Source organism: Eucyclogobius newberryi, unplaced genomic scaffold, assembly GCF_026437365.1.
Source record: "Eucyclogobius newberryi isolate DKJ021-1_F unplaced genomic scaffold, fEucNew1.0.hap1 SCAF_16, whole genome shotgun sequence".
NCBI classification, from domain to species: Eukaryota; Metazoa; Chordata; class Actinopteri; order Gobiiformes; family Gobiidae; genus Eucyclogobius; species Eucyclogobius newberryi.
The window spans coordinates 30153795-30169208 of record NW_027315790.1 but is presented as its reverse complement, the minus strand read 5'-3'; the positions used below and the strand labels follow the sequence as shown (position 1 = coordinate 30169208).

Genomic DNA, 15414 nt, shown 5'->3' with positions numbered 1-15414 from the left:
ATATAAACCAGAGCATCTTACTGTAGTAAACTAGAGCATCTTACTATATAAACCAGAGCATCTTACTGTAGTAAACAAGAGCATCTTACTATATAAACCAGATCATCTTACAATAGTAAACTAGAGCATCTTACTAACTACATCTGCTGTATATTAATAAAACTAAATGTTTAACATTCTGATCATTATGAACAGCAGCATCACTTGATCTGACGCCTCATTACGCGCTTATGTAAGACCCTCCTGAGTGCATCATTAGCCGTGTGTGGTGGGCCTGGGTCAGAATGTGTGCAGGGGTCAGACTGTGTGCAGGGGTCAGACTGTGTGCAGGGGTCAGACTGTGTGCAGGTGAGCCCCGCAGGTGAGCCCCGTGCACCGGGGAAGCCCTCCGCACCGAGTGTCACGGTGCACAGCCCGGGATGTTTATAAACAATGCGGGCATCTTTGGCGGCGTCAGCGCCCGGGCACCATCTTTCTGCACGCTGGCCCCTGCACAAACTTGTGGCCCCTGCACATGTGTTTAAGGCGGGAGAGAGGGAGAAAGGCCGGTGAAGTTTGGAGCGGACACTGTGGCTCCACCGGCTGTGCTGTTTGATGTGGAACAGACAATTTTGGAAAAGGGAGAGCGGCAGAGCTGTGCCGACACTACGGACCAGTTATGGACACGGAGAGTTTACCTGAATTTCCCCGACCACTTTCTTCACTCGTCTGGATGCAGCAAATCTTCAGGGGACGAATATAAAAGCTAACATTTAATAAAATGTCAATTCTTTTCGCTAAACAATCAGTCCGCACATCCAAGATGGCTTCCAGGAACACCTCCTCCTCCGATGCCCCGCTGGACACAGGCCCCGCCCCGCTGCCTCCTGATTGGACAGCAGAGACATCTCCCGCTTTTCTATTGGTCGAAACTCGCTGTCGGTCAAAACTTGCGAGTTTTACTACTTCCCGCTAAACTTTAGATTGTGATTGGTCCAGAGGGAGGTTAAAGGGCAAACTGCAAGTGGATGTGGGAAATGAAGTTCCTACAAATCTCCAACGTTAAAACGATCCCAAAATGATTTATTGCTGTAAAAATTGTCCGTTTTTACTTCCTAATCTAAACTTGATTAACTTTACTTGAAAGGACATTGAATACATGAGTGATATTAAAGGGAACATTTGCAAATCAAACTTTATATAAGCGTATAAAAGCGTTTAGCCAGGTTTTAACTGTGTTCCCTTGTCATTAGTTGAATTCAGGTTTGATTCATGTTTTTTTAGTAATCTTTTATTGGTCTGCATTTGAGGCTAGAGTGTTGAAATGTCCGTTTTCACCTACCACCTATACCCGGCCACGTCCCTTACGTACATGTGTTTGTACGAATAATTGTGATTGCTCCAGGTCGTACGTGTAAAGTTTGGGGATTTTGTGCTTTCTACGGTGAAATACAACTATATATAAATCAATTCAAGAACACGGTAGTAAAAAGCTTAGTAAATAGCACTTGACTAGATCTATTATAGAAGGATTTTGCCACCAGAAGACGCAATAGCTCTTAGTTCCTCTGGAGGGCGCTGTAGGCTCAATAACCAAGACAAGTATTTGCAAATCTTGATTTTTTTTATAATTTTGTGTTCATTGCAACTTTTAAATTTTCAAAACAAACCAAAAATATTGTTAATTGTGAAGTTAACAAAACATAACTTGAGGATAAAATAACATAACTAACATACAACATTTCCCCAAGTTATGCGCTTCCATAAATAAATAATAAAACAAAATATCTTGGCTATTAAAATTCAAGCCCATCAAAATAATACAATCTTTATATTCTGCTTTTTACATAACACAGAACGAACGTGAACAAAGCAGAGTTCAGTGAACATACAGGCTCCGCACTCGACATTGTTGGCCCCGGACTGGTCTGCAGGGGTCAGTTTCTGAACCTGTAGGAGATGGGCAGCAGCTTGTGAGTCTTCTTCATGGTCTGGACTTTGGCATGAGTCTCTTCGTCCATCATTTTGTAACAGCGGCGGGCGTAATCCAAGAGTTTCTCCTTCGACGCCTCGAACTCTCCCACTTCCGCCATCTGGAATGAACGCACGAGTCACAGGGGTCACAGGGGTCACAGCAACATTTCAAACTCAAACGACAAGCAAAAGCCACATTTTAAAAAGGATTGATTGGCGTGTCAAACTACAACTACTACAGATACTTCTATTAATACTACTACTCCTACTCCTGTAACTACTACTACTACTACTTCTGTAACTACTACTACTACTACTTCTGTAACTACTACTGTAACTACTACTTCTGTAACTACTACTTCTGTAACTACTACTACTACTTCTGTAACTACTACTTCTGTAACTACTACTACTACTTCTGTAACTACTACTTCTGTAACTACTACTTCTGTAACTACTACTACTACTTCTGTAACTACTACTTCTGTAACTACTACTGTAACTACTACTGTAACTACTACTACTACTACTACTACTACTACTACTACTACTACTACTACTACTACTACTACTACTACTACTACTACTACTACTACTACTACTACTACTACTACTACTACTACTACTACTACTACTACTACTACTACTACTACTAGACTTTAAAGACTTTTTCTACTAGAACATTTTGGGGTGAAATGGGGAAGAAGAGCGGGGTGGACATTCAGCAAACTGCCAGGCTGATACTATCGGACAACAAAAATGTTTCTTATACATGATCACATTATATTATGCGAGTTTAGATAAAGAACAAGACCCAGGAAAGGTCCTACTGAGAGTCAGCCATGTAACTGTACTTTTGAGCACACGTTTCCTCGGACTGAGCTCTTTGTACCTTCTCCGGCGCGATGAGCAGCAGCTCGGCGATGGGCGAGGTGGAGGCCATGGTGTTCCGGTCGACTCCGTGGACCTGAAAAGCTCTGGACATGCTCCTCACCCTCTGGTACGTGGTCAGGATCTTCTTGTAGCGGATCAACACGCCGTCGGGGTCCTTCACTGAGGAGGGACGCGAGCCGGAGGAGAAAAGCATGAGCATGCGTGTGGACTCGCAGCAGGCACGCCCATAAATATGTGGAGAAATGACGGTAACTAATACTTACATTAACTTACAATACAAGTATTCTTAGCAGTAATCCACGTGCTCTATGTACAGTATATTCATGCACTGATTGGATGACTGACCTCTTTGCCTCTCGCGGCCATGTGTGATCCTAAAGATGCGTCTCATTTTCATACGCGGCTCTCCGCTCGCTCGGCCCCGGCTCTTCTTTGATCCTTGCTCCACCGACGAGTCTTCCTCCTCCTCCTCCTCCTCTGCCTCCTCCACAAACTCATCCTCTGTGTAGAACTCTCCTCTCTCCTCCTCCAGATGGTACTCTTGTTTCACTACAACCACCAAGTCCAGACAGATAGAAATACATTTAACCAATTTGAGATTCAAGTCCATTTCAAGGGTTTGCAAGGCAAAATGTGAGGCTTTTTAATCGTTACGTGATTATTTAAAACCAGTTTGGCTGGTACCATTATATATGTATATACATTTTATTTGTTTTAATTAAAAAGGGGGGGAAAATTGTTCTATCATTTATTTTGCTTGAACTGGGCCGTTTCAAATCCCATCCAGCATCATGTCCAGGTTCAGTCCAGGTCGTTTAGGTTTAGTCCCCAATTTAGTTCCAGTTTTGAACCAATGTTAATGCTGTGTGTGTTCTAGCATCCAGAGTACCACATTTTAGTTAAAAAAAATGAATAGAAGCAAATTAAATCTGTGTTTAAATAACCTTCATTTAATCAGGAAAATCCCACTGAAGGACACAATGCCCAGACCCTGTTGCTGTGAGTCCAGAGTGCTAATCCAAGCTGTTATTGCACTGATGATCGTATCTGCAGTCGAGATATATGAGAGTAAATAATGTGGCATGGATGTCTTACCGGGTATGGCCGCGCCGCGGTGGCGTATCCTGGCCCCTGCCCCCTGCAGCCGCTTCAGGGTCATGCCCGATCGGGTCGTCATTGGAGACGGAGGAGATGGACAGCTGTCGGGCTGAACCTTCGCACTGCGCTGAGGATCCGTGCACCAGTCTGACAATCGACACCGTATCCATGAGTTTCAGAGTTATTAACCATCAAAACTAAATATTACATTCTTTTGAAAGGTGAAAAGTGCTAAAAACATACATTGCGATATATCTCCAGGTCTAAAGCAGATATAAAACCTTATTATTGCGGTCATTACCAACAACAAACACACGCGTCTTGTATACAGTACCCTCTTGTGCCCTCGTGATGAGCTTGTGTACAGTACCCTCTTGTGCCCTCGTGATGAGCTTGTGTACAGTACCCTCTTGTGCCCTCATGATGAGCTTGTGTACAGTACCCTCTTGTGCCCTCATGATGATCTTGTGTACAGTACCCTCTTGTGCCCTCATGATGAGCTTGTGTACAGTACCCTCTTGTGCCCTCATGATGAACTTGTGTACAGTACCCTCTTGTGCCCTCATGATGAGCTTGTGTACATTACCCTCTTGTGGCCTCATGATGAGCTTGTGTACAGTACCCTCTTGTGCCCTCATGATGATCTTGTGTCCAGTACCCTCTTGTGCCCTCATGATGAGCTTGTGTACAGTACCATCTTGTGCCCTTATGATGAGCTTGTGTACAGTACCCTCTTGTGCCCTCATGTTGAGCTTGTGTACAGTACCCTCTTGTGCCCTCATGATGATCTTGTGTACAGTACCCTCTTGTGCCCTCATGATGAGCTTGTGTACAGTACCCTCTTGTGCCCTCATGATGATCTTGTGTACAGTACCCTCTTGTGCCCTCATGATGATCTTGTGTACAGTACCCTCTTGTGCCCTCATGATGATCTTGTGTACAGTACCCTCTTGTGCCCTCATGATGATCTTGTGTACAGTACCCTCTTGTGCCCTCATGATGAGCTTGTATACAGTACCCTCTTGTGCCCTCATGATGAGCTTGTGTACAGTACCCTCTTGTGGCCTCATGATGAGCTTGTGTACAGTACCCTCTTGTGCCCTCATGATGAGCTTGTGTACAGTACCCTCTTGTGCCCTCATGATGAGCTTGTGTACAGTACCCTCTTGTGCCCTCATGATGATCTTGTGTACAGTACCCTCTTGTGCCCTCATGATGATCTTGTGTACAGTACCCTCTTGTGCCCTCATGATGATCTTGTGTACAGTACCCTCTTGTGCCCTCATGATGAGCTTGTGTACAGTACCCTCTTGTGCCCTCATGATGAGCTTGTGTACAGTACCCTCTTGTGCCCTCATGATGAGCTTGTGTACAGTATCCTCTTGTGCCCTCATGATGATCTTGTGTACAGTACCCTCTTGTGCCCTCATGATGATCTTGTGTACAGTACCCTCTTGTGCCCTCATGTTGAGCTTGTGTACAGTACCCTCTTGTGCCCTCATGATGAGCTTGTGTACAGTACCCTCTTGTGCCCTCATGATGAGCTTGTGTACAGTACCCTCTTGTGCCCTCATGATGATCTTGTGTACAGTACCCTCTTGTGCCCTCATGATGAGCTTGTGTACAGTACCCTCTTGTGCCCTCATGATGAGCTTGTGTACAGTACCCTCTTGTGCCCTCATGATGAGCTTGTGTACAGTACCCTCTTGTGCCCATGATGAGCTTGTGTACAGTACCCTCTTGTGCCCTCATGATGAGCTTGTGTACAGTACCCTCTTGTGCCCTCATGATGAGCTTGTGTACAGTACCCTCTTGTGCCCTCATGATGAGCTTGTGTACAGTACCCTCTTGTGCCCTCATGATGAGCTTGTGTACAGTACCCTCTTGTGCCCTCATGATGAGCTTGTGTACAGTACCCTCTTGTGCCCTCATGATGATCTTGTGTACAGTACCCTCTTGTGCCCTCATGATGATCTTGTGTACAGTACCCTCTTGTGCCCTCATGATGATCTTGTGTACAGTACCCTCTTGTGCCCTCATGATGAGCTTGTGTACAGTACCCTCTTGTGCCCTCATGATGAGCTTGTGTACAGTACCCTCTTGTGCCCTCATGATGAGCTTGTGTACAGTACCCTCTTGTGCCCTCATGATGATCTTGTGTACAGTACCCTCTTGTGCCCTCATGATGATCTTGTGTACAGTACCCTCTTGTGCCCTCATGTTGAGCTTGTGTACAGTACCCTCTTGTGCCCTCATGATGAGCTTGTGTACAGTACCCTCTTGTGCCCTCATGATGAGCTTGTGTACAGTACCCTCTTGTGCCCTCATGATGATCTTGTGTACAGTACCCTCTTGTGCCCTCATGATGAGCTTGTGTACAGTACCCTCTTGTGCCCTCATGATGAGCTTGTGTACAGTACCCTCTTGTGCCCTCATGATGAGCTTGTGTACAGTACCCTCTTGTGCCCATGATGAGCTTGTGTACAGTACCCTCTTGTGCCCTCATGATGAGCTTGTGTACAGTACCCTCTTGTGCCCTCATGATGAGCTTGTGTACAGTACCCTCTTGTGCCCTCATGATGAGCTTGTGTACAGTACCCTCTTGTGCCCTCATGATGAGCTTGTGTACAGTACCCTCTTGTGCCCTCATGATGAGCTTGTGTACAGTACCCTCTTGTGCCCTCATGATGAGCTTGTGTACAGTACCCTCTTGTGCCCTCATGATGAGCTTGTGTACAGTACCCTCTTGTGCCCTCATGATGAGCTTGTGTACAGTACCCTCTTGTGCCCTCATGTTGACGATGAAGCGGTCCAGTTGGCAGCGCAGGAAGTTCCTCTCCTCCTCCAGCTCCTCGATGCGCTTCAGGAGCCAGGCGTTCTTCTCCAGTGCCACGTAGAGGTGGGCGCGCAGGTTTGACACCAGGATGAAGGGGCTGTAGGGCGAGGGCTCCTGGACCACGCCCTCTGGAACAAGGACATAAAACATTAATACTTGGCTGTACCCGCACCTTCAATGACCCCCTCAAACTATGACCAGACCGACATATCATTTTGTCTTTCAGTGAGGTCATGAGCATATAGCAGACTTTTCATCAAAGCGATAATGTCTAGTACAATAATAGTAGTATTAATAGTAGTATTAATAATACTGCATAATCAATTTGTTCCACTTGGTGGTGGTAAGCTACTTTTGTAGCCGCAGCTGCCCTGGGGCAGACTGATGCATGTGAGGCTGCCTATCTGCCATACGCCTCTGACTCACACATACTCATACTAGTGTCTTATCTAAGGATACGACAGTTGTAGTAGTAGTTGTAGTAGTTGCAGTAGTAGTAGTATTAGTAGTAGTAGTAGTTGCAGTAGTTGCAGTAGTTGTAGTTGCAGTAGTAGTATTAATAGAAGTATCTGTAGTAGTTGTAGTTGCAGTAGTTGTAGTAGTAGTTGCAGTAGTAGTAGTATTAATAGAACTATCTGTAGTAGTTGTAGTAGCAGTAGTAGTATTAATAGAAGTAGTAGTAGTAGTATTAATATAAGTAGTTGTAGTAGTATTAATAGAAGTAGTAATAGAAGTAGTTGTAGTAGTAGTAATATAAGTAGTAGTAATACAAGTAGTAGTAATATAAAGTAGTAGTAATATAAAGTAGTAGTAGTAGAAGTAGTAGTAGCAGTAGCAGTATTAATAGTAGGAGTAGGAGTAGTAGTCGTATTAGTAGTAGTATTAATAGTTTTAATAGGAGTAGTAGTCGTATTAGTAGTAGTAGTATTAATAGTAGTAGTATTAGTAGTAGTAGTATTAGTAGTAGTAGGAGTAGTAGTCGTAGTCGTATTAGTAGTAGTATTAGTAGTAGTAGTAGAAGCACATGTACCGTCCACCATCCTCGGGCCTTGGTTGATGTGATAGGCCTGAGGTCGCTCCACACTTTCATCCAAAGGGAAGGACACTTCGTAGGCGTCCAGGTACAGACCTCCACCTCCCGAGCCACCTCCTCCTCTTCTAGCTGGGGCCTCCTCGTAGGCGTCTAGATACAGACCTCCACCTCCCGAGCCACCTCCTCCTCCTCCTCTTCTGGCTGGGGCCTCCTCTGAGGGGCCCGGCACCAGGTAGTGCTCTGGAACAACACAGGGACATTTTCACACTATCCTCGACTGAGCGGTTTAGTGAACGTGTATAGAGTCATGACTGAGGAAAATGAAACTACAATCAGCATATAAATGTATAATAGTTATGTTTATAGTTAGTAGGCCACAAGTTTACTGATGATGTACATGTGGCTGCAGACGTGCATACGTCAGTAAGAGGGTGTTTTAGTCAGAAAAGGTTCCAATAAATGACACAGTGTTAATGATACAAGACAAACTGATAAAATAGTGAATGATCCGCAGTTTGTTAGCCACAAAAAGCACACGCGCCATGTGCAAACCAATTAGTGCAATGTTACTGTCAATGGCCATGATATGCACGTGATATGCACATGATAATGCACGTGAAAAGCACGTGAAAAGCACGGGTCACACGGAGCATTACCGTCTTTCTTCCAGTCAAATTGTGCAAAAGACGATGTTTTGTGCACAATTGCCTGATTTGTTTGGCACACTTGCACTGCAGGAGTGACTGCGGCGTTACCTGGGTTTGCGTCCTCTCTGCCGCTCCGAGGGTCCATGTCTGCGTAATAATGAGGTTTTAGTGCGTTATTATGCCTCCAATCCTTGAGTGTAGACTTATACTTGAGTAATACGGTCTGGGACGCGCAGCTGCCGCTCTGCGCTCTGAGCTCACGCTGTCAGCGGCAATTACCTGATTATAAGTGGCGCACAGGTGGCGCACAGGTGGCGCACAGGTGCTGCTCACACATGCGCAAAGGGGAGACGCGCAGGTGATGAGGAGGTGCGCCAAACAGGCCCGGGGTCGGGGCTTTTGGGCGCGTCTCTGAGCGTGTCTCTGCGCCAGTGTCTCTGCGCGTGTCTCTGTCACATTTCACTCCAACGCTTTTAGTTTGAAAGGCTTTGTGCTAAGGAGGAAGTGCGTCAGAGCCGGGCGTGGCGCGGGGCAGGTGAAGACAAGCAGCAGAAAGGCGCAAACACGCAACAAAAGTGCGCTGCAAAACAATGTGCAAAACCCCCAAAACCCCGCAACGACATTTGTGAAGAGAGTTTCTGAGGACGAGTGAGCGACACGATCAGGTGAGAGGAAGAAACGCCTCAAAGATGAACTTTGACCTGTTTTTAAAGTGTTTTATCGAGACACAAAGTTTGGAGATGTTTTTGGGGGTTTTGGGTTTGGACCTGAAACAAGGACATGAAAGTGTAAAACAAACTCTGCATTTTAGCACTTACTATTTCATTAATAGTTTACTAACTCTAATATAATCTAATAAAAGTCTAAGTGTAGTGTTGATGTTCTGTGTAAAACTCTTACTGTTTAAAATGTAGATAATTAAAGTAGCAAAAGATAAGATACACATACATACAGATGAGTATAAGTACAAGTTGAATAAATACAAGTTTATTTAAAGTATATCTAATTATAACAAAGGAGGCATACAGAGAGCGGGCTTTGACTAGAGCTGAAAGTCTCTGGGTTTAGGACTTTAGTTTTAAAACACAATAACATTCTGAAACTGAAGACATAAGATGACCTACATTAATAACGTTACATTTAAATATCTTGTTTTATTGTGGAAAGTCAGGAGCCGTGTGCAGAAAGCTCATTGATCTGTGTCGCCTTGTGCCTCCCCCAGGTGTAACATGTGTGGGGGTCTGTCCCACTGTAAACTGGCCCTGGGCTTCGCTGTGTTCATGGACTTACTGGGAGGCTCCGCTCTGCTGGTGGGGGTCTTTGCACCGCTCCGGTTCAGAGGGAAGGACTTCGGAGACCTGTTTGTGTACACGGGTAAGAGAATGTCTGAAATGTGGCTTCTAAAACAGCACGAATCCACAAATGCATCTGAAAACGGTCAAATAGTCACAAACTTGACCTGTTCTTTCAGTAGAAGTGCTTCAGCATCGATCCGTTCATGACGAGGGTGAAAACATGAGGCTTCTTCTGTTGAATGTGTCTAAATTGAGATTATTCATAGAAAACATATTGTACTTTAGTAATTTAAAGTGCTTTACAGAATAAGAAAATGCATTAGAATCAAATCAAAGGCCGGTCCATGTTTAGTCCTGACTCTGGCACCAGCAGGAGGCCGGTCCATGTTTAGTCCTGACTCTGGCACCAGCAGGAGGCCGGTCCATGTTTAGTCCTGACTCTGGCACCAGCAGGAGGCCGGTCCATGTTTAGTCCTGACTCTGGCACCAGCAGGAGGCCGGTCCATGTTTAGTCCTGACTCTGGCACCAGCAGGAGGCCTGTCCATGTTTAGTCCTGACTCTGGCACCAGCAGGAGGCCGGTCCATGTTTAGTCCTGACTCTGGCACCAGCAGGAGGCCTGTCCATGTTTAGTCCTGACTCTGGGCACCAGCAAGAGGCCGGTCCATGTTTAGTCCTGACTCTAGGCACCAGCAGGAGGCCGGTCCATGTTTAGTCCTGACTCTAGGCACCAGCAGGAGGCCGGTCCATGTTTAGTCCTGACTCTAGGCACCAGCAGGAGGCCGGTCCATGTTTAGTCCTGACTCTGGCACCAGCAGGAGGCCGGTCCATGTTTAGTCCTGACTCTGGCACCAGCAGGAGGCCGGTCCATGTTTAGTCCTGACTCTGGGCACCAGCAGGAGGCCGGTCCATGTTTAGTCCTGACTCTGGGCACCAGCAGGAGGCCGGTCCATGTTTAGTCCTGACTCTGGGCACCAGCAGGAGGCCGGTCCATGTTTAGTCCTGACTCTGGCACCAGCAGGAGGCCGGTCCATGTTTAGTCCTGACTCTGGCACCAGCAGGAGGCCGGTCCATGTTTAGTCCTGACTCTGGCACCAGCAGGAGGCCGGTCCATGTTTAGTCCTGACTCTGGCACCAGCAGGAGGCCGGTCCATGTTTAGTCCTGACTCTGGGCACCAGCAGGAGGCCGGTCCATGTTTAGTCCTGACTCTGGCACCAGCAGGAGGCCGGTCCATGTTTAGTCCTGACTCTGGGCACCAGCAGGAGGCCGGTCCATGTTTAGTCCTGACTCTGGGCACCAGCAGGAGGCCGGTCCATGTTTAGTCCTGACTCTGGGCACCAGCAGGAGGCCGGTCCATGTTTAGTCCTGACTCTGGGCACCAGCAGGAGGCCGGTCCATGTTTAGTCCTGACTCTGGCACCAGCAGGAGGCCGGTCCATGTTTAGTCCTGACTCTGGGCACCAGCAGGAGGCCGGTCCATGTTTAGTCCTGACTCTGGCACCAGCAGGAGGCCGGCCCATGTTTAGTCCTGACTCTGGGCACCAGCAGGAGGCCGGTCCATGTTTAGTCCTGACTCTGGCACCAGCAGGAGGCCGGCCCATGTTTAGTCCTGACTCTAGGCACCAGCAGGAGGCCTGTCCATGTTTAGTCCTGACTCTGGCACCAGCAGGAGGCTGGTCCATGTTTAGTCCTGACTCTGGCACCAGCAGGAGGCCTGTCCATGTTTAGTCCTGACTCTGGGCACCAGCAAGAGGCCGGTCCATGTTCAGTCCTGACTCTAGGCACCAGCAGGAGGCCGGTCCATGTTTAGTCCTGACTCTAGGCACCAGCAGGAGGCCGGTCCATGTTTAGTCCTGCCTCTAGGCACCAGCAGGAGGCCGGTCCATGTTTAGTCCTGACTCTGGCACCAGCAGGAGGCCGGTCCATGTTTAGTCCTGACTCTGGCACCAGCAGGAGGCCGGTCCATGTTTAGTCCTGACTCTGGGCACTAGCAGGAGGCCGGTCCATGTTTAGTCTTGACTCTGGCACCAGCAGGAGGCCGGTCCACGTTTAGTCCTGACTCTGGCACCAGCAGGAGGCCGGTCCATGTTTAGTCCTGACTCTTGGCACCAGCAGGAGGCCGGTCCATGTTTAGTCCTGACTCTGGCACCAGCAGGAGGCCGGTCCATGTTTAGTCCTGACTCTGGCACCAGCAGGAGGCCTGTCCATGTTTAGTCCTGACTCTGGGCACCAGCAGGAGGCCGGTCCATGTTTAGTCCTGACTCTGGCACCAGCAGGAGGCCTGTCCATGTTTAGTCCTGACTCTGGGCACCAGCAGGAGGCCGGTCCATGTTTAGTCCTGACTCTGGGCACCAGCAGGAGGCCGGTCCATGTTTAGTCCTGACTCTGGCACCAGCAGGAGGCCGGTCCATGTTTAGTCCTGACTCTGGCACCAGCAGGAGGCCTGTCCATGTTTAGTCCTGACTCTGGGCACCAGCAGGAGGCCGGTCCATGTTTAGTCCTGACTCTGGCACCAGCAGGAGGCCGGCCCATGTTTAGTCCTGACTCTGGGTACCAGCAGGAGGCCGGTCCATGTTTAGTCCTGACTCTGGCACCAGCAGCAGGCCGGTCCATGTTTAGTCCTGACTCTAGGCACCAGCAGGAGGCCGGTCCATGTTTAGTCCTGACTCTGGCACCAGCAGGAGGCCGGTCCATGTTTAGTCCTGACTCTGGCACCAGCAGGAGGCCTGTCCATGTTTAGTCCTGACTCTGGCACCAGCAGGAGGCTGGTCCATGTTTAGTCCTGACTCTGGCACCAGCAGGAGGCCTGTCCATGTTTAGTCCTGACTCTGGCACCAGCAGGAGGCTGGTCCATGTTTAGTCCTGACTCTGGCACCAGCAAGAGGCCGGTCCATGTTCAGTCCTGACTCTGGCACCAGCAGGAGGCCGGTCCATGTTTAGTCCTGACTCTGGCACCAGCAGGAGGAATAGTGAATGTGTAGGTAAAAGATGCAAGAAACAGGAGGCTAAGACGAAGAGGAGACTTGTGGATGTATAAGATCTAATATGTGTATATGACATTTGCATTGCAGGGGCCCTGTTCGTGCTGATGTCCCTGGGAGGTTGGGTGCTGTGGTACACCGGCAACATCGAGGGCCTGAGTTCCAGGAAGGAGCTGGGACACATCGGCAGCGCCGTCGACCGATTGGCCCGGAATCTCAGTCGCAGGTTCCGCGGCTACCAGAGCCACCGCTGAGCGATACTGAGCAATACTAAGCAGCACGGAGCATTTCAAGTCCAGTGGTTGAGGCGCCATCTGCTGGAGACAGTATTACATTACAAGGAGGGTCTAAACTTTCATACCAAGTACAATTTCAAAATAATTTAGCCTTCAAAGTATTATTTCAATCATAAAAATGGTCTCAAGCTGTTGTCGGTCTAATACTGGACTAGACCTGATTTCTCTGGAGAATAAGTTGTAACTAAAACAGATCTAAACCAGGACTTCAGTTCATCTTGGTTAAAAAGGCTAAATTCAAATGAAAGGTGCTTTGTGTAACTTTAGTTGAGACGTCTCCATGGAGACGAGCAGGCCACACTGCGTTGTTGTGTCATGTTTTTCAAGATTTATTTGGTAATGAAATCAATCATCCTACACAAGTTTAATGCCATAGTGTGGAATATTCAAGTAAAATAACATCTCCATGGAGACGAGAGCTGCCCCTTGAAACAGGAGCTATACTGGCCTAAAACAGACTGAATAAGGTTTAAATGACGTTAAACCTGTAATTATCAGACCGAAATGGATCACGGCAACACTAACACATGTACTTTTATTTAAAACCAACATTATCTGCTTCAGAGTGAATTGTTATATTTCTGTTTTTAAACTTTATCAGTGTTACAGTATTATGCATGCTTTTAGTTTGTTACATGTACTGTATTTCAATTCAAAACTTAAACTTGCTTTATATACCAATTAAAATAACTGTATGTTCTCTTTTTATGAATGACTTAAAATTTCTTACAGGTGTATTTATAATAAAATACCTGCACAAATCTGTAAGATTCATTCTTTTTAATGGAAAATGTACCATGCGACTATAACTATACTCATTTAAGCAAGTATCGATAGTAAAAATATAATTTATATACAAGACTTGTCTAAGACCACATGATAAAGTGTTTAATATTGTGTAATTGAAATAGTCACAGAAGCAGGTCCATTCCTTATATAACACATGGTGGTTTCTTAGTGTCTCATTCCACATGACACACCCTCTACTAATGAAAGTAAACAGGAAATGACGTCACAGGAGATTCCTCAGAGGAAACTCCCCTCGTTCTAATCCCACTCACCTTTGACCTTTATTTCCACAGACTTTAAAAATGGCGTCAAACCCAGGGATTAATTGTGGATTAGTGACCTCCTGTGTCGTCACCACACTGCCCTCTAGAGGGGACTTTATGTATTATTTCATCTAAATTATTTTAAAATTCATTGCTGCAATGCAATTGCATGTTATTTATGTAGAAAGTATAGTGTGTGTATATATATATATATATATATATATGAGTATATTTATATATTCATATATATATATTCCTCCAGTTTGGGAGTCACTGCCCTAAGTGCTCCGGTCACGTTGGGCACCACTGATACTTTCAGGCTCCAGGCCTTCTCCAGCTCCTCCCTGAGGCCTTGGTATTCCTCTAGTTTCTCATGTTCCTTTTTCCGGATGTTACCGTCCCATGATGCACTGCAATGTCCACCACCACGGCTTTCCTCTGACCCTTCTCCACCACCACTATGTCTGGTTGGTTCCATTACCATTCGGTCTGTGTCTGGAAGTCCCAGAGGAGCTCGGCTCAGTCGTGTGTGACACTGTTTCCTCTGAGCTGCATCTGTGCGTTTGCACAATGTTCACACACTCAGCACAACAACATGTATGGAGCGCAGAAAATAAAATTCACACACGTGTGTGTGTGTGTGTGTGTGTGTGTGTACGCACACACGCACATACGTATGTATGTGTATGTATGTATATAAAAATGTATGTATATGCTTTGTCAATAATAATTGGTTCATGTATGTGAGTATGTACTCACATACATGTATCATGTATGTGAGTACATGATACATGTATGTGAGTACATACTCACATACATGTATCATGTATGTGAGTATATACGTACTCACATACATGAGACCTGTTTCTTGTCACGTCCCCTTTTCAGATCATCATTAAGTAGAAGTGAAAAGTGCAGCATTAGCATTAGCATTAGCCGCAGACAGTGGCTCTAATTGGATTACGCTCTCCGTGTCCCGAAGCAGTAAAGTTCAAGGCTGGAGTTTGGGACAGTCAAATACATCAAAGGCCAAACAGTTCTAAATGGACTGTTTTTGTGGTTGTTTCTCATCAATAAATATACGTTGTATTTTGTGTCGTTCATAGTTCGTTAGGCTGTGCAATTAATCACATTTTGATGAAGGTCCATTGCCAGTCCTCCTATGTCAGTAAAAGTGTGTGTTTGGAGCAGAATATCTCACTATTTTTATGTTTTAAATGGGAATTATTAAAAGTCTGTCTTGTTTATGCTCATGAAATTGATATTGAGAAGACAAAACTAAATGATATCCAGCTCGTGCACGTGTGAGTCAGTCATTTAGTCTCAAAAC

The 15414-nt window shown here is 46.3% G+C and overlaps 2 protein-coding genes across 2 annotated transcripts; one reads left to right on the top strand and one right to left on the bottom strand.

Moving 5' to 3' along the window:
• Window positions 1-1869: 1869 nt before the first annotated feature.
• On the bottom strand, window positions 1870-8606 carry ccdc106b (coiled-coil domain containing 106b). The gene is made up of 7 exons (XM_072447245.1): window positions 8570-8606; window positions 7812-8054; window positions 6724-6909; window positions 3943-4092; window positions 3193-3396; window positions 2846-3006; window positions 1870-2072 (listed from the first exon to the last, which is right to left on the bottom strand). Exons 1-7 carry the CDS (start codon window positions 8604-8606, stop codon window positions 1917-1919), a joined length of 1137 nt encoding a protein of 378 aa, XP_072303346.1. The 3' UTR covers window positions 1870-1916.
• A 431-nt stretch (window positions 8607-9037) lies between these two features.
• Window positions 9038-13690, top strand: tmem238a (transmembrane protein 238a). The gene is made up of 3 exons (XM_072447203.1): window positions 9038-9126; window positions 9684-9835; window positions 12827-13690. Exons 2-3 carry the CDS (start codon window positions 9691-9693, stop codon window positions 12988-12990), a joined length of 309 nt encoding a protein of 102 aa, XP_072303304.1. The 5' UTR covers window positions 9038-9126; window positions 9684-9690; the 3' UTR covers window positions 12991-13690.
• Window positions 13691-15414: the final 1724 nt, after the last annotated feature.